The sequence below is a fragment of the Marmota marmota genome, unplaced genomic scaffold, assembly GCF_001458135.2.
Source record: "Marmota marmota marmota unplaced genomic scaffold, marMar, whole genome shotgun sequence".
In the NCBI taxonomy this organism is placed as follows: domain Eukaryota; kingdom Metazoa; phylum Chordata; class Mammalia; order Rodentia; family Sciuridae; genus Marmota; species Marmota marmota.
Window position 1 is genome coordinate 16,662,724 of NW_026000222.1, and position 27,381 is coordinate 16,690,104.

Sequence of the window (27,381 nt, forward strand, 5' to 3'; positions counted from 1 at the left end):
GGCGGCCACGAGGAGCCGGCTCCCGCCGGTAGTGGGACTTGGCGCGCATACGTCGATGCCGGCTTAACTTTTCTTTCTCTGCGCCGCCGCCACTCCCCGCTCCGCGCGTGCAAACACGATTTTCCTCTGCTCCGGGCGCGCGGGCCAGGTCGCTCTCCCTAGCCCAGCTCCTCCCCTGCGAGCCGCGGGCGGGGGCTGCAGACGTGGCCGCCCGGGGAGGCCAGACAGCAGGCCGCCCGGCCCCGGATAGCTCCGAGCCCGGGTCTCCAACCTTTTCCTTTGGGAGTATAGCCAAAGCCCCAATTGCAGCCCCTTCACCTCTGTAAACGACCCCCATCCTCTTGTCACCTTTGCCTGGTGATTCCCTCCTTCCCTTGCCCTCCCCTTCCTGTGTCTCCCTACTCTCTAAACTCTCAGGCCCTCCCCGAGAGAAGGGTGTGCCTGCTGAGGGGGCCTTTGGGTACCTGCCTGTAAGTCGTCCCTGTTGCCCAGGCCTAGATCTGTAGGTACAGTGGGCATCTGGGGAGCATTCACACGGGGCCAGGCTTGTCTAGGCACTTAACGTGAACCGACTCGTTTAATCCTCCCTACCTTCCTTGGGACAGATGCTGTTACTTGCACTTAGGAAGGAGTGACGGAAAGTGTGGGGAGGTTATGAAATTTGCAGGGAGGGGGGTTGCTGGGGGGGGGTATTTAAACCCCCAGGGGAGATTCTAGCACCTTAACTCTGAACCTGGGTGTTAGTGCTGGTCCTGGAGGTGAGTGTCTCCTTTCTTCCAGGTTCCTGCCTCTTCCCTTGCTCTTTTCTCCATCTCCTCTCCCAGAAGGCTCAGGGTTTCACTCAGTCAGACGGTGTCCTTGCCAGGGGCCACTTTTGGAGTCCTGCTGGAAACTTATGTCTGTCTGTCTGTGCACTGTGTACTGGCATATGCATGTGCAAGTGTGCTGCTGTGGGTATCAAGTTAAAGGCAGGGTCAGGTCAGGGCATTCTCATGGCCAGTGTATCCTGCAGGATGGTGATATGACTGATGACAAATGCCTATAATGTCTGGGACTGATCATGATGGAGACATTTAAGAAATTCATGTCATTGAGATGTGTCAGGTGATATGATCTTGACCTCTGATCTGTCTTTGATGGTGATATGACTGAGCTGATCCATGCTGATGCGAGTGGCTGTGCATTTGTATTACCTGACTGCCATGTGTAGAGTTGGCACAGGACAGAGGGATGGGCTGTTGGACATTGTGAAGGTTTTTCAGGCTTGACAGCTGTGTGAGTACCCTTTGCCATTCCCTTGTCTGTCCCTAGTCTTGTTCAGAGAGTCAGAGCAAGAGGCAGCATCCCTGCTCCCCTGAGCCTGGAAGGACCTCTGTCCCTGGAGGCTGGGCTAGGCTGCATCCCTGATTCAGTGGGCAGGCAGAGCTGGCTTAGCTTCTGCCTGCCTTAGCCTCATCCAGCCAGATCCCTCCAAGCAAGACCAGCTCCTCCCACTAGGTCCTTTCCTTTTCCTCCTCCTCTTGCTCCTTTTCAGCCAGACCTTGACTGTGTTTGCAGTATGGGGGACACCCTGAACCCTGGTGAGTGATTTTTTTAAATATATTTTTTAGTTGTAGGTGGACACAATACCTTTATTCTGTTTTTATGGGGTGCTGAGGATCAAACCCAGTGCCTCACTCGTGCTAGGCAAGTGCTCTACCACTGAGTCACAACCCCAGCCCCCCTGGTGAGTGATTTTGATCCTTCTTGGTGGGTACTGCAAAAGTTCAGAGGGCTGAAAAACAGTCAAACTCAGGTCCATCTCCTGGGACCCCTAGCTGAAGGCCTGCCCTCTACTCTGAGGGGTCAGCCAGCCTGTGGGCAGGGGCTCGGGAGGTCCTGAAGGGGCACCTCAGGCAGATGCCTTTGTGCACAGGGATCAGGAGGATCACCTGGATCCTTACCTGTTACTGGTGTCTATACAGTTGCTGGTGGGAACACACCTGTGTCCCTCACAGGCAGGCCTCATATCCCGGCCATACTGGGGGTCTCGGGTGGCATGTGAGCAGCTTGGGCCTGGCAGGCATGCCCAGACGTGCCCTGGAATTTTTGGAATAGCTGAGGCCAGAATGGGCAGCTTGAATCTGAGGGCAGTACAGACATCCAGCGTCTGCTTAGACCCTCTTACGTTTCCACAATCCCACTGGAGCTGTCCCTAAGTAAGGTTTGGGGAACTCCAACAAGTGCTTACTGGGTGTCTGGCAGCAGATAGTCCCTTTTCTGATGCCTCTGGGCAGTTGGAAAAGCATGTGTTACTATCTGTACATAGAATAGGACACACAAGGCAGCACAGAGTATCATTTTCACATGGGAGAGGCCAGGAATCCAAAGCAGACTTCTGGCCATCTGAGCACCCAGAGGACAGGATGTGCAAACTCTGGCAAAATTGCATATTCTAGACCTCTTCTTTACCTTCAAGGATCATGCTACACCTTGGGGTGTATCCTGGATGGACTGGGGTCTGGAGTAGGAATAGGGAACCTACAGCCAAGCCCTCACCTGGCTCTAGTACCCTGTATCCTGGTCTGACAAAATTGCATTCTCACTGGTCAGCTGTTAATATAAAGGGCAGTGTTACTGGGTTTTTAGATTTTTCTTGTGACTCCCGATCCTGTGTAAGCATCAGAGTTATAGCAAATGTCATAGGGTGTGAGGGTGTCTGAGGAGCTACATGACCCCACTGGGCTTTAACATGCCTTGGTGGGATGACTTTCTGGCTGCCTTTGTCTACTGTGTCATTGACATTGACCTATATGCAATCATTGAACATGTGACTGATCTGTTTGGCCCACTTAACTAGTCCAGATTGCTGGATGAAGGAAATATACTGCTTTCACATGCTAAGGCAAAACTGACTTTACCCCAGAAATTGTCACAGGCACACTTTACCTATCAGTCTCCTTGAGTGATAAAGAATCCATAATGCAGCCCCTGCTAAGTGGTTGTAGGCTTGGGGAAGCCAAGTTAAACCACACACTGATATCAAGAGGATGTTTCAGATGGAGAAGGATGCATTAGTCCACGTTCTCAGCTGCAAATGAGAAATGAATTGTGACCTATTTAAATTAAAACATTGACAGTCATGGCCAGCGCATGACCCAATCACACCACTAGTCTGGGTTGGTAATAACACTTCTATTACTGCGTCCATCTGGGGACACCGTGCCAACACACTTAAAATCAAAACTGCATACTTCTGCAGAGCATGGTGGTGCATGCCAGTATCTCAGCTACTCAGGAGGCTGAGTCAGGAGGATCACAAGTTTGAAGGCAACCTGGGCACCTTAGCAAAATCTTGTCTCAAAAATGAAAAATAAGGGCTAGGGATGTGGCTCAAGCGGTAGTGCGCTCGCCTGGCATGCGTGCGGCCCGGGTTCGATCCTCAGCACCACATACAAACAAAGATGTTGTGTCTGCCAAAAACTAAAAAATAAATATTAAAAATTCTCTCTCTCTCTACCGCTCTATCTCTCTCGCTCTCTCTTTAAAAAAAAAAAAAAAATGAAAAATAAAAAGGTCTGGGGATGTAACTCAGTGGTAGAGTGCCCCTGGGTTTAATCCCCAGTACCCAAACAAAACAAAACTGTATGCTGCTTCCAGCAAACACCATGGGTGGCTTCTTTGAACCTAAATGTCTACAGCCCATTTATTGTGAGACCTGAGTCAGTGCTGCAGCTACCAGACTTCATTGGGGTGGAGGGACACTTGGCATCTAGAAAAGAAGTACTTAGTGTCTGTTGCCTGTTTGTTGGAAAACTGGGATTGTCACCATGAAGCTCACAAGAGACAAAATGTAGAACAGGGAAGAGTACGAATGATGGGATGCCAGGAAAAAGCAGGCAAGCTTTGGGAGGTGAGATAGCCTTACCAAGGGGGAAGAATAAAATGGGGGGCCCTGGTGGCACATTCCTGTAATCCCAGCGGCTTAGGAAGCTGAGACTGGAGGATCGCAGGTTCAAAGCCAGCCTCAGCAATGGTGAGGCGCTAAGCAACTCAGTGAGACTCTGTCTCTAAATAAAATACAAAATAGGGCTGAAGGTGGACTTAGTGGTTGAGTGTCCCAAAATTCAATCCCTGGTGCCCCCCACCCCAAAAAAATCATTTTGGTTGCTTTCTGCCAGGTTTCCTTGGATCTGAGGCTCAGTCTCACCAACCTGAGGGGTGGGTGGAAGCTGGTGTGGGCCTCTCACCTGTTTTGATGCAAGCAGGAGGACAGACCAAGGAGCTAATGCCCTGGGACCCTATGAACAGTCCATGCTTCTATCTTCCTTCTTTCCTCTTTTTCCTGTTTGCAGTGCTGGGAATTGAACCCAGGAGTGCACTACCACTGAACTACATCCCCAGCCATTTGTTTGTTTATTGGTACTAGGGATTTAACCTAGAGGTGCTCTACCTGTTTGTTGGAAAGCTGGGAATGTCATCCCCCTTTTTGAGACATTAAGGCTGGCATTGAATCCTCCATCCTTAGCCGTGTGTGTCACCACGCCCAGCTACACTCCTGTATTTCCAGACTATACAATCTAACATTCACCCACCAGCCTTATCTTTCACAGATGACCTGGACAACTGGCTCCCACTTCTGCTTACTGTACAGCTAGGGCTTGCCCCCGCCTCCCGGGGTGCCTTGGGCCACCCTCCAGGGTGCCCCCTCAGGTGCGGGTCATGGTGGGGTAGCTAGCAGGCCACCTGCTGGCCATGGCAGCAGAAGGCACTCTGTGTGGCTTTCATCTATCTGGAGAGCAGTACCCCGGTGATGCCTGACGACACCGAGCCCTTGGCATGGGGCACTCTGGGTGCTCCAGATAGGCCTGAAAAGGGGTTAGGGGTTATGCGAGGGCTGGCTGAGGCCAGGGCCCGCCCCCTCAACAGGCCCCCACCTCTCGCCTTACACTGGGGTTTTCATACCTGTACCCTGTGTTACAGGGAATGATGGGCTGGGTTTTGATTACTGGCTGCTCTTGGGTTACCCTGACTCTTCAAGGAGGCCATTAGGTGTGATGGAGAAGCTGATGCTCAGCCTCTTAACACTGTGGCCTCCAAAGTGGTTTACAGAAAGGATGTTTTGGGCACTGGCCTCTGAGGAGGGGTACAGGCTGCATGCTCAGGAGGCAGCCCTAACTGGGTTTCTTTCCCTTTCTCTCCACAGGACAGAGTAATCACAGAGAGAGCAGCCCTTTTCTTTGCCCCTTGGAGGCTTCCAGAGGAAGTGACTACTATGACAGGAACCTGGCACTGTTTGAGGTAGTTGAGGAGCCATTTTGGGCCACAAATGTGACAGGCTGGGAGACAGACCGAGGCCTGTCAGGGGCCTCTCATCTAAGCATGCAGGCTGGATGGTGACTCTTCTTCTGCTCTCCCCTTGTCTTGCTCCCTGTAGTCAGATAGTGGTTCCTGTGGCCCTTCAAACTGAAACTGCTTTCCCAGAGGCCATTTGCAATTCTGACCCCCATTGCCATCTCCTGGGCTGTTAACCTTTGCCTTCCTTGCTGCCCCCTCAGCAAGGTGACCACCCCCTGAGAATTTCTTTTTTCCCTGCACTCCCAGTTCTCCGCCTGTGGGCTCTCTCATAGACTCTGTGTCTTTCCTGGTTGGTTCTTCCAACTCTGTCCCTGGTCCTTCTCCCTGAACCTGCTCTTGCCCTCCACATCTGCAAGCTCAGTTGATACCTCTTTGAAAGTTTCCCAAATTTGTGCCTGAACTTATATTTTAGCCTTTCCATACTCAAGCTGAAAAGTAAGATATGGATTTAAGACATGGTTTAGGCTCCTAAACTTTTTTTTTATAATTTATTTTTTAGTCATAGGTGGACACAATATCTTTATTTTATTTTTATGTGGTGCTGAGGATTGAACCCAGTGCCTCATGCATGCTAGGCGAGCACTCTACCTCTGAGCCACAACCCCAGCCCCTAGGCACCTAAACTTTGACCCACATATTCAGCTGCTGAATAGTGTAGGCTTCTCAATCTCCACATGTCCAAAGGCCTGTATATTTATTCTTTGCTCCCAACCAACCTCCCTGTGTGTAGGGTCAGAAAAGAGCTGTCAGATAGTGAAAGGCTAAATGTGGATAAGAAACCAGTGGAGAGATGGCACTAAGAATGAATCAAGGGCAGGGAAAGCCTAGACCCCCGTGGGAGTTGGGGGTCCTGAGCCCAGGGTACCTCCTGACCAAGAGCAACAAGGTTCTGCAGTAAAACCTTTGTCCTGGCTTCACTTTGAGGATGATGGCCCAGCATCCCACTTTGGGATTGAGGTATGTCAGTCACAGGAACCAGAGCCTGGGGTTAGACCATTTAGGAAGGTCAGACAACAGAGACTTCAGTTGTTCCAGACATCTTTTGTCTGCCTTGGTCCCTGAGGTGACTAAGGTGGCTTTTTTTGTTGGCAGTCCAGGGTAGATATGAATCCCAGAGGCTCAGCCATCGCCAGTAGGTGGCCAAACAGAGCAGATAGGATGAAGTGTGCAATTTGCCTGTCTGCCAACTGTGCCTGCCCTTCTTTTTCTCCCCTGAGGCGGGTGGTTTTCACAAATGGGCTGGCAGTGATTGCAGCCAAGGTGGGGCAGAGAGAAGCCACCACTGGGCAGGGCCTTTCAGTGCCACGTGCTGGGGTGTGGTGCCCACACCTGCTCAGTTGGCTGGCTTGGGCTTCCCCCAGCAAGAGCTGGGATCAGGCCCAGGCCTGCCTCAGGGCCTGGCATGGAGCCAGAGTCCAGGCTGCTGGCTACATATAGGTAGCCTGGCGCTGTCCTGGCCCATTGCCATATTGCCCCGTGGCTTTGTTTACAGGAGGAACTGGACATCCGCCCAAAGGTGTCATCTCTTCTGGGCAAGCTTGTCAGCTATACCAACCTCACCCAGGGCGCCAAGGAACATGAGGAGGCTGAGAGTGGAGAAGGCTCCCGTCGGAGAGCAGCCAAGGTGAGCCAGTCAGGGTCATCAGAAGGGCCACACTTAAGATGACAGACAGAACACCATGGAATATACTGTTTTCCCATGTGGTGTGCACACGCCAGGGCATGTGGATGCCAGGTGAGGTAAGCATGAGAGTGGGCACTGAATGTCTTGGGCTCATAGGGGCTTTAAGGGGTGGGCTAAGGAGGAACTACTGAGGGAGGCCCTCAGAAATGACAGTGGGTGAAGCTGGGCATAGTGGTGCAGGCCTGTAATCCCAGTGACTAGGGAGGCTGAGGCAGAAGGATCAAAAGTTCAAGGCTAGTCTCAGCAACTTAGAGAGGCTCTAAGCAACTTAGTGAGACCCTGTCTAAAAATAAGAAAAGGACTGGGGATGTGGCTCAGTGGGCTCAGTGGTTAAGCACTTCTGGATTCAATCCCCAGAAACAAACAAACAAACAAAAATTTTAAAAGAAGGAAACGACAGTGGGTGGACTGGAGGTGTAGGTTTAGCTCTGGTAGAGTTTCATCAGCACTTCAAGAAAGACAGAAAGAAATGACAGTGGGAACAAGAGCTCCTTGCACTCAGCCTCTAAGAGTGACCCCATCTTCTCAAATGTTATACTCACAACACAATCATGAGATGGAAACCTGTAGCCTGTAGTCCCAGCTACATGGGAGGCTGAGGCAGGAAGTAGCAAGACCCTGTGTGGAAAAGAAAGGAAGGAAGGTAGGGAGAGAGAGAGAGAGGAAGGGAGGAAGGAAGAAAGGAAAGAAGGAAGAGAGTATGGGTGGATTTGAGATGTGGCTCAGTGATAGAGCACTTGCCTAGCATGCATGAGGTACTGGGTTCAATCCCCACCACTGGGAAAAAAAACAAACAAAAAACCTATGAGATAAGTCATTCATTCTTTTTTTTAGCTCCTCTGAGTCCTGCCCATTGCCTATCTAGTCCCTTGGGCCAGCCTCCTGACTCCCTAAGCCTGGCTTTTCTCCCACTTTCATCTTCATTTCTCAGATGAGGAAACTGAGTGACAAGGCCTTAAGTAACTTGCCCAAGGTTAATGCATGATGCTGGGAGAAGTGTTTGTGGATGTACTGTGAGGTATGTGATTGTGAAATACCAGATCACTGGCATCAAATCAGGATGGATAGCCTGGGGGCTACACAGCCTAAAGCAAGTGACATGACTCTCTTGCCCCTGACCAAGGCTCCCACAGCCCCTGGGTTGCTTAAGTACCAGGTTGTGCAGGCATGAACATGTGATGGAGCCTGACACTTCCTTGTAAAGCACATCTATTCCTTCAGCCCTCCTCTCTATTTAGGATGATTTTTCTATCTTGCTCAGCACCTGTATTTGATGGGCCTCAGTTTAACTGAGGGCTGGGGATTTTTTCAACGTTTTGGTTTGAAAGTAAGGGGTCCTGCTGGGTGCAGTGGCGCATGCCTGTAATCCAAACAGCTCAGGAGGTTGACTGGAGGATAGCAAGTTCAAAGCCAGCCTCAGCAAAAAGCAAGGCGCTAAACAACTCAGTGTTGACCCCGTCTCTAAATAAAACACAAAAATAGGGCTAGGGATGTGACTCAGTGGTCAAATGCCCCAGAGTTCAATCCCCGGTACCCGTCCCCCCAAAAAAGTAAGGGGTCCTCCCTTTCCACCTCCTGTCTCTCTGAGGTTTGGGAAGTAGCTGCATTTGGAAGGAGCTGGGGTCTAGTCCTGGCTATACTGTTCTCTTTGGAGGTCAGTTGAAACAAAAGGAACTCCAGATTGGGATAAGCCAGATCACCAGGCTCAGACTTGCTCCTGAGATTTGGGCCTTGCTGGGGTGGGTCCAGGAGAGAGGATGCACCAAGCTAAAACACATCCTTCACCTGGCGCTTCCAGGAGACAAACAAGCCCACCCTTTCAAGAGGGCAGCTGATATCTTGATTGTACAGAACTAACCTCCACCTCTTCAGCTGGTTGAGATTTTGCTGGTATATTCTGGAATAAAGATAGCAGAGAACTCTATCTCTGGCAACCCCTATGCAGCCTTGCAGGAGGAGTCTTAACTTCTGAGAGTGTTGCCCACAGTGGGTGACAGGATCACTGGATAAGAGTCTCATCCCTGTCCATTGAGGATGAGTCAGGACTGAGAGTAAAAAGGCCCCCAGGAAAGGCTAGTGCACATCTCAACAGAAGCATGGGAGGGAAGCATGAATTGGTGAAGGGCTGTGGTCCTTTGGCCTAATGGGGAGCCTGTGAGGATACTAAGGTCTAGCCTCAGCTCAGTTACCCATCTGACCTTAAGGTGAAGATATGAGAGGGAAGCTGAGGCTAGACCCTAGTATCCTCACAGGCTCCCCAGCCTTAGTAGCTGGGACCATGGAGGAAGGAGGAATCTAGTCAAGTACATAGTAGGAAGCTAGGGAGCTGTGGACCTCACCCAGAGCAGCTCTGAGCAGGGGCCTCAGAAAAGAAGGTTTGAAGCAGGAAGGGTGGGCCTCCAACCAGACCATGCCAAGACCCAAAGGCAGCCTCTCCCTGGCAGTCACTTTGGCTCTGGCCCAGTGACCTTCTGAGGCTGCCAGAGGTTATTTGGGGATGCAGAAAGCATTTCCGGTCCTGCCCTTTCCCACACTGCTCTTTTCTCAGAATGACTCAGCCTAGGATGGGGGTGGGACTCAAGAGTTCTTGCTGCCATTATTCCAAAATGGGTGGTATCCTTTGAGAAGGGCTTGGACAGAGCCTAGATGAGGTGTATCTTTCAGAAGGAAGCTTTTGTTCTTTCCTAGACCCTCCCAAGTTCCTTTAGCCTGCACACAGACCCTGCCCCAAGCCAGAACCCTTCAGAATGCTTCTTCTGGCATGTAGCTCTCTCCTGACCCCTCCATCCGCTCTGCAAGATTTTCCCAACAGGATGTCCAGGGACTTCTAAGCTGTCATTCACTGGGTTTAGGAGCACCTTTGGGGGATCTGTAGGGTCTGCTGGTGAGAGAACAGTAAACAAGTCAAGTCTGCCACAGTATGATAATGAGTCATACTAACACAGTAATGTGACCTGTAGTGACCATTATCATAGAAAGGTATGTCAGATGCTGAAAGATTGCAGGAGGAGCACCAACTCCACCCAGCCTAGGGGGAGCTTTCTGGAAGAAGTGACAGTTAAACTTCTGATGGTTTCACTGAAGAAAGAGTTTTCTAGGCAGTGAGGCAAGGCCATCCTCCCTGGCAGAGCCTAGCACATGCCCAGGTTCCAAGGCTCAGAAGAAGCCATGTGGTATGGAACTGGGAATGACAGAGGAGGTGATGGGGTACATCTGTCAGCTCAAGCCAAGGAATCTGCACCACACGCCACACACTGTATTATAGAACAAAACAGGGTTTTCAACAGGGATGAGGGGATTGTACTTTGTTATCAGAGACCTACTCTGGCTGCAGAGTGGGCTAGAGTGTGGAGAGGTGGGCAAGTGTGGGAGGATATCACCTAGTGCCCCAGTTTACTGCCCTAGGGGGACTAAGGCTGAGACAAGGAAGCCTAGTCTCTGGATAGCAGGGAGGTAGAATGGGCTGGACTCCATGTCCATCTGGTTAAAGTGGGGGGATTGGAAAGAGGGAACAAGAGGGAAAATTTCTTGGATTTTGGCTTAGGTGATTTGGGGCCTGTTCAGAGAGAACGTGAGGACCTGAGATAGACCCCTTTTCGCAGACATTTAGCAGAGGAGAGGAAGGGGAGGAGGCAGTACCTTGAGGAGAATTTAAGTTCAAAAGCTCACTTGTGGGGTTTTAGAAAGAATCAGGTTTCATAACCTTCTCAATCCCAACTGTCTTGCTGTGTAGAGTTAATAGAGATGGTCATGGTAATCCCAGCAATTTGGGAGCCTGAAGCAGGAGGATGACAAGTCTGAGGCCAGCCTCAGAAACTTAGAGAGGTCCTAAGCAACTTAGGGAGACTCTGTCTCAAAAAATAAAAAAGGGGGCTGGGGTTGTGCCTCAGCAGTAGAGCGCTTGCCTAGCATGTGTGAGGCCCTGGGTTCGATCCTCAGTACCATATAAAAATAAATAAATAAAATAAAGGTATTGTGTCCAAATACAACTAAAAAATAAATATTTAAAAAACATAAAAAGGAACTGGGAGGGCTAGGGTTATAACTCAGTGGTAGAGCTCTTGCCTAGCACATGTGAGTCATTGGGTTTAATCCTTAGCACCACATAAAAATAAATAAAATAAAGGTTTTGGGTTGGGACTGTGGCTCAGTGGTAGAGCACTTGCCTAGCATGTGTGAGGCACTGGGTTCGATCCCCAGCACCACATAAAAAAACTAAATAAACAAAATAAAGGTATTGTGTCCATCTACAACTAAAAAAAAAAAATGTATAAAAAAGGGGAACTGTGAGCATAGCTCAGTGGTTAAGTGCTGCTGGGTTCAATCCTCAGTACCCAAAAAAGAAAGTTAATAGAGACATTCTAGCTATACCCCGACTTCTGGGGCTGTGGGTAGGCTGGTGTTATACACTGGAGCATGTGGGTACCCCACTACAGGTAAGGGATGACTAAATGACTAGGGAACTACCTTCCGTAGTGCATCTGTGCCCCTCTGATGCTCTGTGCCACCTCTTCTCCTGCCCATATAGGCACCCAGCATGGGCACACTCATGGGGGTGTACCTGCCCTGCCTGCAGAATATCTTTGGGGTCATCCTCTTCCTGCGGCTGACCTGGATGGTGGGCACAGCCGGGGTGCTACAGGCCCTCCTTATTGTCCTCATCTGCTGCTGCTGTGTAAGTAGCCTGGTGGGTCACGGATAGACTGAGCAGGGGCCATGGTCACCCTACAGATCCCACCCATCTGAGCTCATCCAGGGCTCATCCAGGCCCTCCTTTCCACAGACACTGCTGACAGCTATCTCCATGAGTGCCATCGCCACCAACGGTGTGGTTCCAGGTAGGTAAGGGAATGGGGCCCAGAATCTGCTTTGATTTGTCTGGGAACCCCCATTCTCCTCCACCCTTAAACAGTTCCCCAGTGGGATCCCAGTCCCTGACTTTCACTTAGGAGCCTAACAGAGTTTGAGACTGCTGTCATGTTTTGTTAGTATAAAAATAATACAAATGGGCAATGTTCATTTGTCATAGGAAGGTTTGAAAGGGCAGGAAAACAGAATGAAAAACTGAAAGCATTCATAACCCCACCATGCTGAGTTCATTACTATTAGGCTTTCAGCATATGATCTTAGGGTCTTATAAAATATCGCTCTCTCTCTCTCTCTCTTTCTCTCTCTCTCCCTCTTCCCCCCTCATACACACACACACACACACACACACATATGTACATATAAATGTATATATAATTTCTTTTTGCTGTATATATAGATATATACACATACATATATATGTTGGAAAGTGGGTTTTGTTTTTTCAACAGAGTATAATTCACTATAGTAGGATATAACCCAATTTATGTGATTGTTCTCCTACCTGGGTATTCTACTTTTTCACTGTTATAAATATTATTTTTGTGAACAGCCTTGAACACTAATCTTTGTTCATATCCCTGAAGGTTCCCTTAGCAAAATCCTAGGGGTGGGATTACAGTATGAAAGGGATTGACTGTTTTTCAAGTTTCTTGATTCCTGTTCCCAGGCCTTCATCAGAGAGGTTATATCAGCAGCAGATGTACTCAGCAACATGGAATCACACTTGTCTCTTCACCTTCATCACCCTGGGGCCTAGTGTTGACTCTCTCAGTCTTGCCAAGGGTGTTAGACTGTGAGAAGCACAGACTAGGGCCAGAGGTTTAACCATGGACGCTCACATGGTGGTAGGCTTATGCAGGGACACAGGGGCAAAAAACCCGAAAAGACAATAATCCTACCCTAATCTATGAATGGGGAAAGCAGTCCTGTCCTTTTGAGTGGTTGTGAGGGCTTATCATGAGAGAGACCCCTTGAAAAGCACTGACCTTGACCTGTGCATACTTTCTCTATTGTAGCTGGAGGCTCCTATTTCATGATCTCCCGCTCACTGGGTCCAGAATTTGGAGGTGCTGTGGGCCTGTGCTTCTATCTGGGAACAACATTTGCGGCAGCAATGTATATCCTGGGGGCCATTGAGATCTTGCTGGTGAGTCAAGCTAAACCCTCTGTAATCCAACTTCTTGTTCCAGACCTACATTGCTCCACTAGCTGCCATTTTTTACCCATCAGGCTCTCATGACACGCATGTCTAAACACTTCCCTTGGATTCCACACAGAAGGCCCAGGCTGTTTGTGCTCCCCTGCTATCCCTGGCCAGGGCCTGGGGTCATACCACGGGAGGCATCAAAAGAGAAGGATCTCTGCTCAGGCCTGTTTCCCCCTTTACTTTCATGCTAGTCTGGGCCAGGCAAGAAATTGGCCTGGCTGTCTTCACTTTAGCCTGGATATGTCACCTATCTGGGTACTGTTTCAGCCATGGCAAGCAACCAACCAACTCTTGCATTTAGTTGAATGACAGATCTTGGGTGGTGACATAGAGACTAACTACTTCCTGAGCTTGGATGGCTCTGGCCAGTTCAGTCTCCTAGAGCTCTATGCCAGCGCCCTTCAGATTCAGCTTCTCCTTATCCCTAAGTCAGAGTGAGCTACCACAGGATGCCTTCTGGAGATTGCAGAAAGTAATCTAGGGTGCTGTGCCCAATTCAGCTTCCCACTCTCCACTGAGGAAGCAGAAATGTACAGGGTATGTGGGCAGCAGAGTGGCAGGTACTTTCTCTGGGGATGAAACAGTAGAGGATATTTAGAGAGACTGACTTTACTATTCCCACCTTCCAGTCCTCTGCTCATAGTGTGAATCTTGTGCCTAGCTCATCTGTTTTTTGTTTTCCATTTCTCATATTTCTTCTACATTTATAATTTGGAATTCTTCTGTAAGGAAATGTGTCCCTTTTCCCCAGTTTGTTTGTTTATTCAACCATGTAATTATATGGACTTTTGGATATTTATTTTGTTCCCTGGGTTTTTGGTTATAATTCAATACTACCACTATTTATTTTGTTGTTCAAACATTCTACTTAGGCTCTTCCACTTCAGGTTGGTGTCTATGTCTGGATCCTTTCCTTTCTAAAAAAATAATGACTTTATTGAGATGTAATTCACATAACATTCAATGCACTACCCAGTAAAAGTGTACAGTGCATTGGTCTTTAGTATATTCACAGGGATGCAACCATCACCACAATTTTAGAACATTTTATCACCCCAAAAGAAACCCCATCAGTCATCATTCTCCATTCTCCCCCAACCGTCATCTCTTGGCAACCACTAATTTGTTTTCTCCCTCTAGATTTGCCTTTTCTGGACATTTTGTATAATTGGAATCATATAGTATGTGGTCCTTTGAGACTGGCTTCTTTTAGATATACTTTTAAAAGAAAACCAAAATGATAGGTTTCACACTCCAAATAGGAAGGTTGAACCCTCTGTAATCCATCTTCTTGTTTCAGACCTACATTGCTCCACCAGCCGCCATTTTTTACCCATCAGGCTCTCATGACACGTCAAGCGCCACCTTGAATAATATGCGAGTATATGGGACCATTTTTCTGACTTTTATGACACTGGTGGTATTTGTTGGTGTCAAGTATGTGAACAAATTTGCCTCACTCTTCCTGGCCTGTGTGATTATCTCCATCTTCTCTATCTATGCTGGGGGCATCAAGTCCATTTTTGACCCTCCCGTGTTTCCGTAAGTAACTCAGGCTTTTGTCCAGACATTACCTTGTCATCCCTTCCAAGTAGACTGCCTTTGATGCCCTGGGTCCCCAAGACTGTAGGGTGGGAATGGACTGGGTCCTCTAGCTCAGCAGGTGGTGATGCTTCCATCCCTGCAGAGTGTGCATGCTGGGTAACAGGACCCTGTCCCGGGACCAGTTTGATGTCTGCGCCAAGACGGTTGTGTTGGACAATGAGACAGTGGCCACCCGGCTGTGGAGTTTCTTCTGCCACAGCCCCAACCTTACCACTGACTCCTGTGACCCCTACTTCCTGCTCAACAATGTGACGGAGATCCCTGGCATTCCCGGGGCAGCTGCTGGTGTGCTCCAGGGTGGGTCCTCCCTCCCATGTTCCTGTCCCTGAGCCCACAGGCTGAGCAGGAGAGCAGAGCACAGAGCCGTCCTTGTGTGGCCAGCTCGGGAATGGGGGAGCAGGTCTGGCTGCCTTCCCAGCTCAGCAGTGTCCTCTCAGCCTGGCTCTTGGCAGCTGAGTTTCGGGTGAATGGAGATTGGCCAGCATCCCAGCCCTGCAGAAGCCCCTGGAAAGTTCTGGCAGCCCCTCTTCCTCTGGCCATCAGCCCCTAATGCCACCTGGGGATGTTCCCACAGGGGCCATAAAGGGCTTTTGTCGGGAATGCAGGGGGTGGTGGGGCTCTGGTTGATAATGGTTTCAGCCACCTTTGTCTATCAGACTTGTAGCTTGGATAGCTTCCTCCCTGCAACCAGAGAAGCCCTGTGGTAGACGCTGTAGCCATCAGGCTGAAGCTGTACCCAAAGTCCCCAGCTTCTGGCTGATCTGCCCCAGACTACCCTGGGGAGGTCCATGGGGCTGTGTTGGTGATGCTGCTGCTTCCGCAGAGAACTTGTGGAGTGCCTACCTGGAGAAGGGCGAGTTCGTGGAGAAGCGAGGTCTGCCCTCCACAGACGCCCTTGGCCTGAAGGAGAGCCTGCCCCTGTATGTGGTAGCTGATATCGCCACATCCTTCACTGTGCTGGTTGGCATCTTCTTCCCCTCTGTAACAGGTGAGCCCCTTTTGCCCACCTACCCATCCCTGCCACCAGTCCAACCTGGGGAGCCCCTGAGGGAGTCTCATCTGTTTTTGGAGGCATCATGGCTGGCTCAAACCGCTCCGGGGACCTCCGTGATGCCCAGAAATCCATCCCGGTGGGAACCATTCTGGCCATCATTACAACCTCGCTTGTGTGTATCCTTTCCCAGGCCTGAAACAGGGGAGAGGGGACCAGGAGGCACTTGCCTACATGTACATCACCAGTTGGCATGCATAGACACACTATACACGCATCCCTCACCCCCTCGTACACAGGCACACACCGGGGGGACACATGCACATACCACAGTACCCTCAGCTATCTGCAGGCTGTGGCTGGGGCAAGAGCCGCTAGGGTCCTGTGTGGGGATGAGTCTGGTTACAGTGCAGTGGAGGCCTAGCTTCCTTGACTCTGTGTAGACTTCAGCAGTGTGGTTCTCTTCGGCGCCTGCATTGAGGGTGTAGTGCTCCGAGACAAGTGAGTGAGCTGTGCCCCTCCCTGTAGCAATAGCTCAGCCTTTGCCTCCCCTCATGCTAGACCCTGCACATGGTCGCAGACATTTCCTCAGGCTGCTGGCTGCCAAGGGTAGTCTGTGCCATCAGGTGGATCAGGCCCCTCCAAGAGTTGGTTTTAAGAGGATGGCAACATCAGGGTCAGGGCTGAGATGAGGGTCAAGGGTAGGGGCTGGCATTTGGCCTTTTCCACTGAAGGTAGAGCTCTGTCCATTTAGCCCCTGCTATCCCTCACTCTGGGTGGCCCCACCCAGGACTTGGGGGACTCCTTGCCTAGAACATGGTCTGAGCCTGGCCCCTGCAGGTATGGCGACGGTGTCAGCAGGAACCTGGTGGTGGGCACATTGGCCTGGCCTTCGCCCTGGGTCATCGTTGTTGGCTCTTTCTTCTCAACATGTGGTGCTGGCCTCCAGAGCCTTACTGGGGCACCTCGTCTATTGCAGGCCATTGCCAAGGACAACATCATCCCCTTCCTCCGGGTGAGCCCTTCTATATCACCCTCACATGGTTCTGGACATAGCACTGGCTAGGGAAAGAGGGAATTTGGATGCAGCATTGTCTGCCCACAGGGGCACCAAGGCCAGGTGGCCATCCATAAGGAGCTGCTGAGAGCTGCCCTGGCCCTGTGTACTGTTGGCAGAGCTTCTAAGACCCAGAATCCTCATGAACTATGGCTCATCCAAAGAAGGGAGGCCTGGAGTGGTGGAGTCAGGAGAAAGTTGTGACCTCCCATGGGGATGGCCTGAGCCCCAGAGAAAGGGCCTGGGGATAATGGAGGCCAGGCTATGGCTTGGGGTCCCAAGTGTAGGAGAGGGTGGCAGGAACAACTCCTTTTCTGGTGCCTACAGGTGTTCGGCCATGGGAAAGCAAATGGTGAACCGACGTGGGCACTCCTCCTGACTGCACTCATTGCTGAGCTGGGCATCCTCATTGCCTCCCTCGACATGGTGGCCCCCATTCTATCCATGTGAGCTGGGGGCAGGGCAGAGTAATGGTCTTGGTAAAAGCTTCCTGAATCCCAGTAACTTTTAGCAGGGGACCCCAGCACCTCCCCATGATCCTTTCTGGTGTTGAGGGTGCAACTGTGTGCCAGGCTGTGTGGGGAGATGTTGCTTGGCAGATCTCAACCTACCCCTGCATTCTGGAGATAGCATGGCACCTGCAAAGGAGCTGTAAAGAGACCAACAGGCCCCTCACACTACTGTGGGGACCTTCCAGAACAGGAATCCAACAGATTCTCCCACTGCTGGACAGAGAAGCACCTGGTCCTTTGAGGCTTGATGAAGCCATCACTTCACCATTCATCATTTTCAAAGTTGTTTGCTCTGGATTTTTTTGCAGTACTAGGGATTAAACCCTAGGCTGCTCTACTACTGAGCCACATCTCCAGTGAGATAGATTTTATATATATACACATTTTATTTTGAGACAGGGTCTCACAAAGTTGCTTAGGCTGGTCTCAAACTTATGATCCTCCTTGCCTAAGCCTCCTGAGTAGCTGGGATTACAGGCATGCAGCACTGTACCTAGCTCAAAGTCGTTTGCTTTTAATATTCTGGAAGCACCTGGACAAATGCTTTTTGTTACAATTTTAGTCCTAACCCAAATGAATGTGCATTTGTGCCAGTGCTGTGCAGTTGGTGATCTGCACGTGGAGATTTCTAGTAATTCTTGAGGCAGAGTTTCTTCAACTGCTATTTTTACCTCTGCCCATGTTGGAGTCATCACACACTCTGCTCCGTGGCTGATGGGCTTTGTTCTTTTGAAGGGCCTGACCTCCTTCACTCCTCAGCCTGTAGACTTGACAGGGCTTCCTTCCCTGCAAATAGCCTCCACCCTGGCTGCAGCTAGGCCTGCTGTACCTGGGCTGTCCTCTGCCTCCAACTCAACCCATCCCTCACACCTCAAACGGTTCTAGGTACAAAGCCAAAGGACACTGCTCAGCCTTTTATTATGTTGTACTTAATGGCAGATCCTGATGGGACTCACCTCTCATGGAATCCCCTACCCCTAGCACCCCACTCAGGAGTCTTCCTGCCTCCAATCTACCATTACTCTCTATCAGCTGAGTGTAGAAGTTGGTGCCCCCTCCCCTTAGCCATCTTTTTGGCTGCCTACCTGGGAGGGCTCATACAATCAGCCTTACCCATGTCCCAGATTCCTACTCCCACAGCAGCTTCTCTCAGGTGTCTAATCCAGTACATTCATATGTCATCTACTCTTGAATCTGTTCGTCTTTCCCACGTGTGACAGCTTCTTATCCACTGGTCATCCAGGCCAGTATCAGCCAGCCAATCTTCAGACACTGAGCATTCCTCAGCATTCCTTGACACCATCCTATCCCAGCTCTCTACTTGATATCCTGGGGCCCTCATCCCCTTCTAGCCTTCTGCCAGGGATCACTGGTCCATTCTCTTCTGACATGGGTAAGGCTGGCTGTAAGGATATGGGCTCCCTCATCCTCTTCATGGTTTTAACAGGTACAGCTTCTCAAACAAGCAAACAAAATGCCTCTTTTTGTTATTTAGGAAATCTATAACATGGACATGGGCAAGGCCAGCTGCATGTGTCTCCTGACACAACATGGCTCCAAGGACACCTTCTCCGCATAGTCCCATCTTCCTGAGGCTGCAGGAGTGGGTGCTGTGGGGGTGGGAGGACCTGACTGTGTCCATGCAATGAAGGGAAAGACATGGCCTAGAAGGTCCAGGCTCAGCCTGACATGAGGTACCCGGAGATACTAAGGAGGTTACTCTGTACCGACCAACTCCCTGTGCTGCAGGTTCTTTCTGATGTGTTACCTATTTGTGAACCTGGCCTGTGCTGTACAGACACTCCTGAGGACCCCCAACTGGCGGCCCCGGTTCAAATACTATCATTGGTAAGCTAGACCCTTGAATCAAGTTCCCTGACATAGGAGGTATCAGGGAGTCTAAGAATGCCATTCTGAATGAAGTTTTGAGTTTGCTGGGCAGTGGTTACTCTTGAAACACTATGGGGAAGGAGATTATACCCAGATTGTGACTTGGGACTTCACAGGGCTACCAGGTCATGGAATGGGTTATGGCCTAGGACCCTACCAGTCTTGCCTTGATTCTACCGCTCTCCTCACTCTGTCTTAGGGCACTGTCCTTCCTGGGCATGAGCCTCTGCCTGGCCCTTATGTTTGTTTCCTCCTGGTACTATGCTCTGGTTGCCATGCTCATCGCAGGCATGATCTACAAGTACATCGAGTACCAAGGGTGAGTGAAGGGATTGTCAATAACCTATATGGCTGAGGGTTCCTGACTAAGAAGTGGGATGGTCTAAATGGTGAGTTGTTGAGGGAGCAGGGCCACTTTTGGTATCTACCATGAGTGATAGGACTGGAAGGCTCTGACTCAGGGCCTAACCTCTTTCCATTCCTGCATTCATATAGTCAGAAATCCCTGGTGAAGGGCTGGGATTTAGCTGGGAGGTATAGCTCAGTGGTAGAGTACTTGCTTAGCAAGTGTGATGTCCTAGGTTCAATTCCCAGTACCAGCACCACCAAAAAATAAAATTCCCTGGGTGGCACCTGGAGCTCACAAGCTTGTGGCATCTGCAGGGCTGAGAAGGAATGGGGTGATGGGATCAGAGGCCTATCCCTGAGTGCTGCCCGCTATGCGCTGTTGAGGCTGGAAGAGGGGCCTCCTCATACCAAGAACTGGCGGTGAGTTCACACCCAGTCTAGCACGGGCCATCTCAAGGTTCTTAGGGAGTGCTGGGAGGGTAGGAGCCTCCAGATGTGCTGGATCCCCATCCCTAGTCCAGTTTCCCCCTCCTTGGGTTGCTAAGGATGCCCTCCTGCTTATTGTACCCTTGGATCTACACTATCCAAAATATGAGAGCCCATGTTCTGAGAAGGGAAGAAAAGAAGGGGTGCCCTAAAAAGGCCTGATCGTGGTCTCAAGCTGCCTCCCCATCTGGCCACTGCAGGCCTCAGCTCCTGGTGCTGTTAAAGCTGGATGAAGACCTTCATGTGAAGTACCCACGACTCCTCACCTTTGCCTCTCAGCTTAAGGCTGGCAAGGGCCTGACGATTGTTGGCTCCGTCATCCAGGGCAGCTTCTTGGAGAGCTATGGCGAGGCCCAGGCTGCTGAGCAGGTGCCTGCAGAGGGTGGGGAAGAATGGAGTCAGACCAATGGTATCTGGGCTGCACTGGCTTGTAGAGGAGGGGACCAAGCCTGGCCAGCCAGGTAGACAACACTGCTGCCCCTTCAAGCTGGAACAAGAGAATATAGTTGTCCCATCTTGAAAACATTGCCTCTGGGTGGGTAACTTGTTCCAAGCCCTCCTCCACTTCCGAGAAGTTATGTGCCCGAGAGCCCTAGAAGGTTGCCCAGAAGAGGGACACTGGTGGCCTGACTTCCTGACACTACTGTGTTCCCCACAGACAATCAAGAACATGATGGAGATTGAGAAAGTGAAAGGCTTCTGTCAGGTAGTGGTGGCCAGCAAGGTGCGTGAGGGGCTGGCCCACCTCATCCAGTCTTGTGGCCTGGGTGGCATGAGGCATAACACCGTGGTGCTGGGCTGGCCCTACGGTTGGCGACAGAGTGAGGACCCACGTGCCTGGAAGACCTTTATTGGTGTGTGAAGGGCCAGGGGCCAGGGTCATGGGGTGGCAGAGGCTTGAGGGACACAGGCTGATGGTCAGTAGTGCTCCTTTTCCCCAGATACAGTGCGCTGCACCACAGCTGCCCACTTGGCCCTGCTTGTGCCCAAGAACATTGCCTTCTACCCCAGCAACCACGAGCGCTACCTGGAGGGCCACATCGATGTGTGGTGGATTGTACATGACGGTGGCATGCTCATGCTTTTGCCCTTCCTGCTGCGCCAACATAAGGTAGGCCAGGTGAATGTTCTTGGGTGAGAGTGGCTATGCTCTTGGAGGACTACATGACACTGAACCACCCCCCTGTTCCGTTGCCATAGGTTTGGAGAAAGTGCAGGATGCGCATCTTCACAGTTGCCCAGATGGATGACAACAGCATCCAGATGAAGAAGGATCTGGCCATCTTCCTATACCACCTCCGCCTTGAGGCAGAGGTGGAGGTGGTGGAGATGGTGAGCTGCCTACCCCACCCTTGCCTTCAAGATACCAAGTGCCATGCAACCACATCTTCACAGCCTCCTCTCTCCCCAGCATAATAGCGACATATCTGCATATACCTATGAGCGCACACTGATGATGGAGCAGCGGTCCCAGATGCTGCGGCAAATGAGGCTGACCAAGACTGAAAGGGAGCGTGAAGTCAGTGGCTGCCTTGGTTCAGGCTGGGGGTGGGTGGGAGGGTCAGGCCTTTGGAGACACCATCCTATGGGGACATCAGACTGACTCATCCTGGCCCTACCTAAGCCAGTGCCCATTTCCTGGAGGCAGAGTAATCATGTCAGGCCAGTCAGCCCCTCCTTTTCTTAGGGTGCCCAGGCCATCTCCTCTGTTCTCAGGCCCAACTAGTCAAGGACCGGCACTCAGCCCTGCGGCTGGAGAGCCTATACTCAGATGAGGAAGATGAGTCTGCTGCAGGGGCCGATAAGATCCAGATGACATGGACCCGGGACAAGTTCATGACTGAGCCCTGGGACCCCAGCCATGCCCCTGACAACTTCCGGGAGTTGGTTCACATTAAGCCGTGAGTGTAGCAAATACAGACCCAGCTTTGTTGGGCCCTGGGGAAGAGGCAGTGTGGGACAGACAGGCTGGGTTGGGTGGGCAGGGACAGAGGCTTCCTTTGCTAGATTCTGGTTCTTTATGTCAGAGACCAGTCCAATGTGCGGCGTATGCACACTGCTGTGAAGCTCAATGAAGTCATTGTCACACGATCCCATGATGCCCGCCTAGTCCTACTGAACATGCCTGGCCCACCCAAGAACAGTGAAGGTGATGAGAATTGTATCCCTTTGTGGAGAGGCAGGCCAAGGGGAGGTGGGCAAAGTGTGAGGTCAGGCCAGGAGTTTTCCTCCTGGGGTGCCCTTGGGTGGGGGTGGCCCTGATTGCCCCTTGGTCCTGCTGCTGCCTCCTTGACCTGATGCCTATAGACATGGAGTTCCTTGAAGTGCTGACTGAGGGCCTTGAACGGGTGCTGTTGGTGCGTGGTGGTGGTCGTGAAGTCATTACCATCTATTCCTGAGCCCAGTGTGGTCTTTCTTATGGCCTAGAGTGGGGGTATCCAAGGCAATAGCCCCCACCTGAGCACCTACTTGCCAGTTCTGCTTTGCCCAGCCTTGCCTTGGGCCAGCTTTGCTAGGTCTCCTGGGAAACCAGGTCTGGACCTGGCAACAGAGATGGATTTGAGTTCCTGTGGGACCTTGGGAGGTTTAGGGACTTTCCTCTCCAATCCCCCAGTAGGATGCCCTGGCTAAAGACGACCGGTGGGGGCTGATGTGGGTTTTAAGGCCCAGCCCAAGAGCACTATTTATTGTATATTTATTGTTTGGATGACACCATTTGGGAGAAGGGGAAGGGCAGAAAGGGCGGGGGTTGAACTCATCCTGCTTGCAGGAAGACCTGGCTCAGACTACTGTGGGCAGGGACCCCCATTAAACCAAGTGGAATGGAGCTGGCCGAGCTAAGGCCTGACTTTCTTCAATAAAACATTGTGTACTTCTGGGCCTCCCGCTGCCCCTGCTCTGTTTCCCTTGGTGCCAGTGGAAGAGGGCGGAAATGAACCCAAGCCCAGATCTGGCTCCCTGAGGCTAGGGCTTTTCCCAGCAATAGCAATCACTGGCCACCCCCATTGGCCAGGCTGTCCCTCCCACAAGCCCTGGGCCCCTCCCACCCACATACCAGATAAGGCCTGCCCAGCACTGCTTCATCTGGCAGTAGGCACTGGGCTGGAATGGGGCCGCCCGGCTCCCCATGGCAGTGGGTACTGCTGCTGCTGGGGCTGCTGCTCCCCCCTGCCACCCCCTTCTGGCTCCTCAATGTGCTCTTCCCCCCGCACACCACGCCCAAGGCTGAGCTCAGTAACCACACTCGGCCCGTCATCCTCGGTAAGCCCCCGTCAGGCCCTTGATGCACTAGGCCAGCATGGGAAGCCTGGGCCCCAAACCCTTGCAGCAGACAGTGCCAAGGCCCTTCTGCCCCTGCATTAGCCCTGATACCTTCCTCAGCATGGGGAGGGGCCAAAGGCTTGTCCTGCAGAGAAATTCCCCCCCTTCCCCACCACAGTTTTCCCTGTCTCTGAGTTATTTACTTGGAGGTGGGGCGGAGCTGTGGGGGGACTGAAGTCTTGGCCGGAACATTACAAGGCGTGGTCAGCTACAGCCACACTAGAGCCTGGGTCAGGCCCCACCACTCCTTCCTTAGCCCCTATCCTACCAAGGACAAGATGCCCAGCCCAGGGTAGGAGAAAAGGAGAAGTCCCTGAAGGCCTGCCCACTACTCTAGGCCCAGCCCGCCGCCCCCCCCCCCCAAATTCTCACCTTGGACTTTGGCAATAATGGAAAGCCAGGCTGGATGTTTACTTGGCAGGGGCAGGGGTCAGTGGCCTTGGCTCCTGCATCTTCCCTGCCTGAGGGGAGTCTGGGCTTTGGGCTGCTGGGGGTACAGTGGGGATGTGTGTGATCAGCTGATGATAAGTGTCATTGGTCCCTGGAGGTAGAGGATGTGGGAGATAGGGGTCGGGTTGGTCTGGGGATGGATGGGGGGAAGTCGAGGAGTCCAGAGTGAGAGCTGGTGCCTGCAGTGCCTGGCTGCCTGGGGAATCAGCTTGAAGCCAAGCTGGATAAACCGGATGTGGTGAATTGGATGTGCTACCGCAAGACGGAGGACTTCTTTACCATCTGGCTGGATCTCAATATGTTTCTACCCCTTGGAGTGGACTGCTGGATTGATAACACCAGGTATGTGCCATGCCCTCTGCCTAGCTTATAAACACTGCCCCTTGGCTACAGGCTGCTGAATGTCCCCACTTCCCTCAGGGTTGTCTACAACCGCAGCTCTGGACGTGTATCCAATGCCCCTGGTGTACAGATCCGTGTCCCTGGCTTTGGCAAGACCTACTCTGTTGAGTACCTGGACAGCAACAAGCTAGCAGGTGTGTGTACTGGAAGAAAGGCCAGGGGCTTCAGACTGTGGTGGGCCAGTATGGCTGGGTCACAGGTGTCACAGCAGAGCCCCCCAATGCTGCTGCTTCCCCACAGGTTATATGCATACACTGGTACAGAATCTGGTCAACAACGGGTACGTGCGGGATGAGACAGTGCGGGCTGCCCCCTATGACTGGCGGCTGGAGCCCAGTGAGTGTCTGCTATTGATGGGCTTGGGGCTGGGCAGGTGTGGCCCCTGATCCCAACTGCCCTGACCCATCCACCTACCTTCAGGCCAGCAAGAGGAGTACTACCAGAAGCTGGCTGGGCTGGTAGAAGAGATGCACGCCGCTTATGGGAAGCCCGTCTTCCTCATTGGGCACAGCCTTGGCTGCCTGCACTTGCTTTATTTCTTGCTACGTCAACCTCAGTCCTGGAAAGACCGCTTCATTGATGGCTTCATCTCTCTTGGGGCTCCCTGGGGTGGCTCTATCAAGCCCATGCTGGTCTTGGCCTCAGGTGAGAAGGCTTCTGTATCCTGTAGGAGGTGGGGTGGAACGGAGCTGACCTTCCTCCAGCTCTGCTCATGTTGGCACCTAGAAGTATTGTCTGTTGCCCGTGGGCCATGCTTTCTTTAGTCCCTTGAAAACAGTGACCCTGGCAGGACCATTATTAGGATGATTCCTTCAAGAGTCTGTGCCAGTGTTGACAAGGGGGAAGTAAACAGGAAGGTGAACTCCAGCAATTTGATTCAACCCAAGGTGTCTATCTTGTCATGACCCTAGGGCCTGCCCAACTTTCAACTACCTTCTGCTTCCTGGAGCCTCTGTGCCCAAGGATCTACCTTATTGAAGACAGATCTACCACAGCTAGGGCCAGACCTAGGAGCTCTTTCCTGCTCTTCCCTGAGGAGTAGCTCAAGGATCCAGAGCTAATACAACTCCTACTTGTTGAGAACTCACTGTGTGCTGGGCATTGACAGGTGTGGCCTTCCCCCTAGGCACTCAGTCTACTGAAGGAGACACTCATTTGATTACATCACTGAAGGGCAAAACAGGCACCATCTCATTTCATCTTTCCCAGAACACAATCTGGTGGTTGCTGTGCAGCATGAACCCTACTTGGGGCCTGAGGGAGACCAGCCAACACCCCATACACCCCAACCTCAGAAAGTTCCCCCACCCTTTTGAGGCCCTACAACTGTCTTAGAGGTACCATCAGGCCTACTCTATGGCTAGAAGTCCAGGTCTGGATGGGGCAGGAGCAAGCTTGAACAAACTGCTGGGCTTAGACCGGGGACAAATTGTGGGCCAGAGGTAGCCAGGCCTAGCTTCCTATTGCACCTTGCTCCTTGTCCACAGGTGACAACCAGGGTATCCCACTCATGTCCAGCATCAAGCTGAGAGAGGAGCAGCGCATAACAACGACTTCCCCTTGGATGTTTCCCTCCCGCCATGTGTGGCCTGAGGATCATGTATTTATTTCCACGCCAAGCTTCAACTACACAGGCCGTGACTTCCAACGCTTCTTTGCAGACCTGCGCTTTGAGGAAGGCTGGTACATGTGGCTACAATCACGTGACCTGCTGTCAGGACTCCCAGCACCTGGTGTTGAAGTATACTGTCTGTATGGTGTGGGCCTGCCCACTCCACGCACTTACATCTACGACCATGGCTTCCCCTACACGGACCCTGTGAATGTGCTTTATGAGGACGGCGATGACACAGTTGCCACACGAAGCACTGAACTCTGTGGCCATTGGCAGAGCCGCCAACCGCAGCCTGTACACCTGCTGCCCCTGCACGGGACACAGCACCTCAACATGGTCTTCAGCAACCAGACACTAGAGCACATCAATGCCATCCTGCTGGGTGCCTACCGCCATGGCACCCCTGCACCCCTGACTGCCAGCCCAGAGCCCCTGCCCCCTGAATAAAAAACTTTTGCTGCTGTAGCCCTGTATGCTGTGGCTTGAAGGGGAGGCTCTACGAGGGTCCCCACAAGAGGATTCATGCATTACTAGCCACAGACCAGTGCTCAGTGAAGCATGAGGCAAGATGGGCTCTGCTAAGATCTGAAGCTGAACTGGACACTGAGATGTGCAGCTTACTATTCTGGTTGAGCTATTCAGGCAGCCTGCCCTTACCTGCCTTTGTGTTGTGCATGGGAACTGCAGTCAGCTGTACTTGCAGCTATAGAATGGATGTACAGGGAGAAGATGACTTCATCTATCCCTCCCAGCTCCAAAAGGGTAGATGAGATGGCTTTTTGAGTGTGGGGTAGATGGAAAATGTACAAGAGTTCAGAATCTGGGGGCTCAGGAGTGCAGCTTAGTAGTAATATAAGGCCCTGGATTCAATCCCAAGCACCAAAAAAAAAAGTACTGAAGTGACAGCTATTAATCAGATCATTTCACTGAACACATTTTTGTGTGTGATGTTATGGGGAAAACCCAGGGTGTTACACATTCGGCAAGGGCTCTACCGAACACTTTCAGCCCAATTTTTGGTACAACCAAAGCCTGGGAGAGTTGGTAGCAGCAAGAGACTGAGCCCTGTGAGTCAGGAAAGCATCCCCGAGGATGGTGCGTACAGGTCAGAGAGCTGAGAAGGGTATATGGGCCACTTTAAAAGCACTGTGCAGTTGCTGAAGAATTTTAACAGAGAAACAATTCCAAGCTAGAAAAGACCCCTGTCCTACAGGCTGGAGTATAGCCTGAGAGAGGAGAGAGGGGTTTGTGGGGTAATTAGAGAGGATGCTAGCTAGCTGAGTCTAGTGATTAAAGGTATGTATAATAAAAAGTGGGGGGCTGGGGATGTGGCTCAAGCGGTAGCGCGCTCGCCTGGTGTACATGCGGCCTGGGTTCGATCCTCAGCACCACATACAAAGATGTTGTGTCCGCCGAAAACTAAAAAAAAAGAAAAATAATAAATATTAAAAAAATTCTCTCTCTCTCTCTCTCTCTCTCTCTCTTTAAAAAAAAAAAAAAGTGGGGGGTGAAATAACAAGGCTTGGCCATGGGTGGAGCCCAGTATGACTCCACGCAACTAAATGGACAGCCACAGTGACCTACCACTTTTTTTTTTTTTTTTTTTT

General features: G+C 51.5%; 2 protein-coding genes across 2 annotated transcripts; both read left to right on the plus strand.

Moving 5' to 3' along the window:
* The first annotated feature begins 724 nt into the window (after nucleotides 1-724).
* On the plus strand, nucleotides 725-22,867 carry Slc12a4 (solute carrier family 12 member 4). Its single transcript, XM_048792586.1, has 24 exons — nucleotides 725-1,580; nucleotides 5,186-5,280; nucleotides 6,830-6,961; nucleotides 11,550-11,696; nucleotides 11,805-11,859; nucleotides 12,907-13,037; nucleotides 14,398-14,639; nucleotides 14,785-14,999; nucleotides 15,526-15,690; nucleotides 15,774-15,872; nucleotides 16,137-16,194; nucleotides 16,534-16,708; nucleotides 17,078-17,196; nucleotides 19,012-19,110; nucleotides 19,352-19,471; nucleotides 19,816-19,920; nucleotides 20,187-20,355; nucleotides 20,645-20,840; nucleotides 20,928-21,097; nucleotides 21,187-21,318; nucleotides 21,398-21,505; nucleotides 21,703-21,887; nucleotides 22,014-22,147; nucleotides 22,294-22,867. Exons 1-24 carry the CDS (start codon nucleotides 1,559-1,561, stop codon nucleotides 22,383-22,385), a joined length of 3,165 nt encoding a protein of 1,054 aa, XP_048648543.1. The 5' UTR covers nucleotides 725-1,558; the 3' UTR covers nucleotides 22,386-22,867.
* A 142-nt stretch (nucleotides 22,868-23,009) lies between these two features.
* Nucleotides 23,010-26,239, plus strand: Lcat (lecithin-cholesterol acyltransferase). The gene is made up of 6 exons (XM_015496180.2): nucleotides 23,010-23,247; nucleotides 23,943-24,099; nucleotides 24,178-24,293; nucleotides 24,400-24,495; nucleotides 24,580-24,804; nucleotides 25,647-26,239. Exons 1-6 carry the CDS (start codon nucleotides 23,094-23,096, stop codon nucleotides 26,219-26,221), a joined length of 1,323 nt encoding a protein of 440 aa, XP_015351666.1. The 5' UTR covers nucleotides 23,010-23,093; the 3' UTR covers nucleotides 26,222-26,239.
* Nucleotides 26,240-27,381: the final 1,142 nt, after the last annotated feature.

Coding starts and splice junctions, on each gene's coding strand:
- Slc12a4 (XM_048792586.1), top strand. CDS start 1,559: ATGGGGGACACCCTGAACCCTG. Junction 13,038..14,397: donor GGGCCATTGAGATCTTGCTG/GTGAGTCAAGCT, acceptor TTCTTGTTTCAG/ACCTACATTGCTCCACCAGC. Junction 21,098..21,186: donor TCCTGCTGCGCCAACATAAG/GTAGGCCAGGTG, acceptor CCGTTGCCATAG/GTTTGGAGAAAGTGCAGGAT.
- Lcat (XM_015496180.2), top strand. CDS start 23,094: ATGGGGCCGCCCGGCTCCCCATGGCAGTGGGTACTGCTGCTGCTGGGG. Junction 24,294..24,399: donor GGACAGCAACAAGCTAGCAG/GTGTGTGTACTG, acceptor GCTTCCCCACAG/GTTATATGCATACACTGGTA. Junction 24,805..25,646: donor CATGCTGGTCTTGGCCTCAG/GTGAGAAGGCTT, acceptor CCTTGTCCACAG/GTGACAACCAGGGTATCCCA.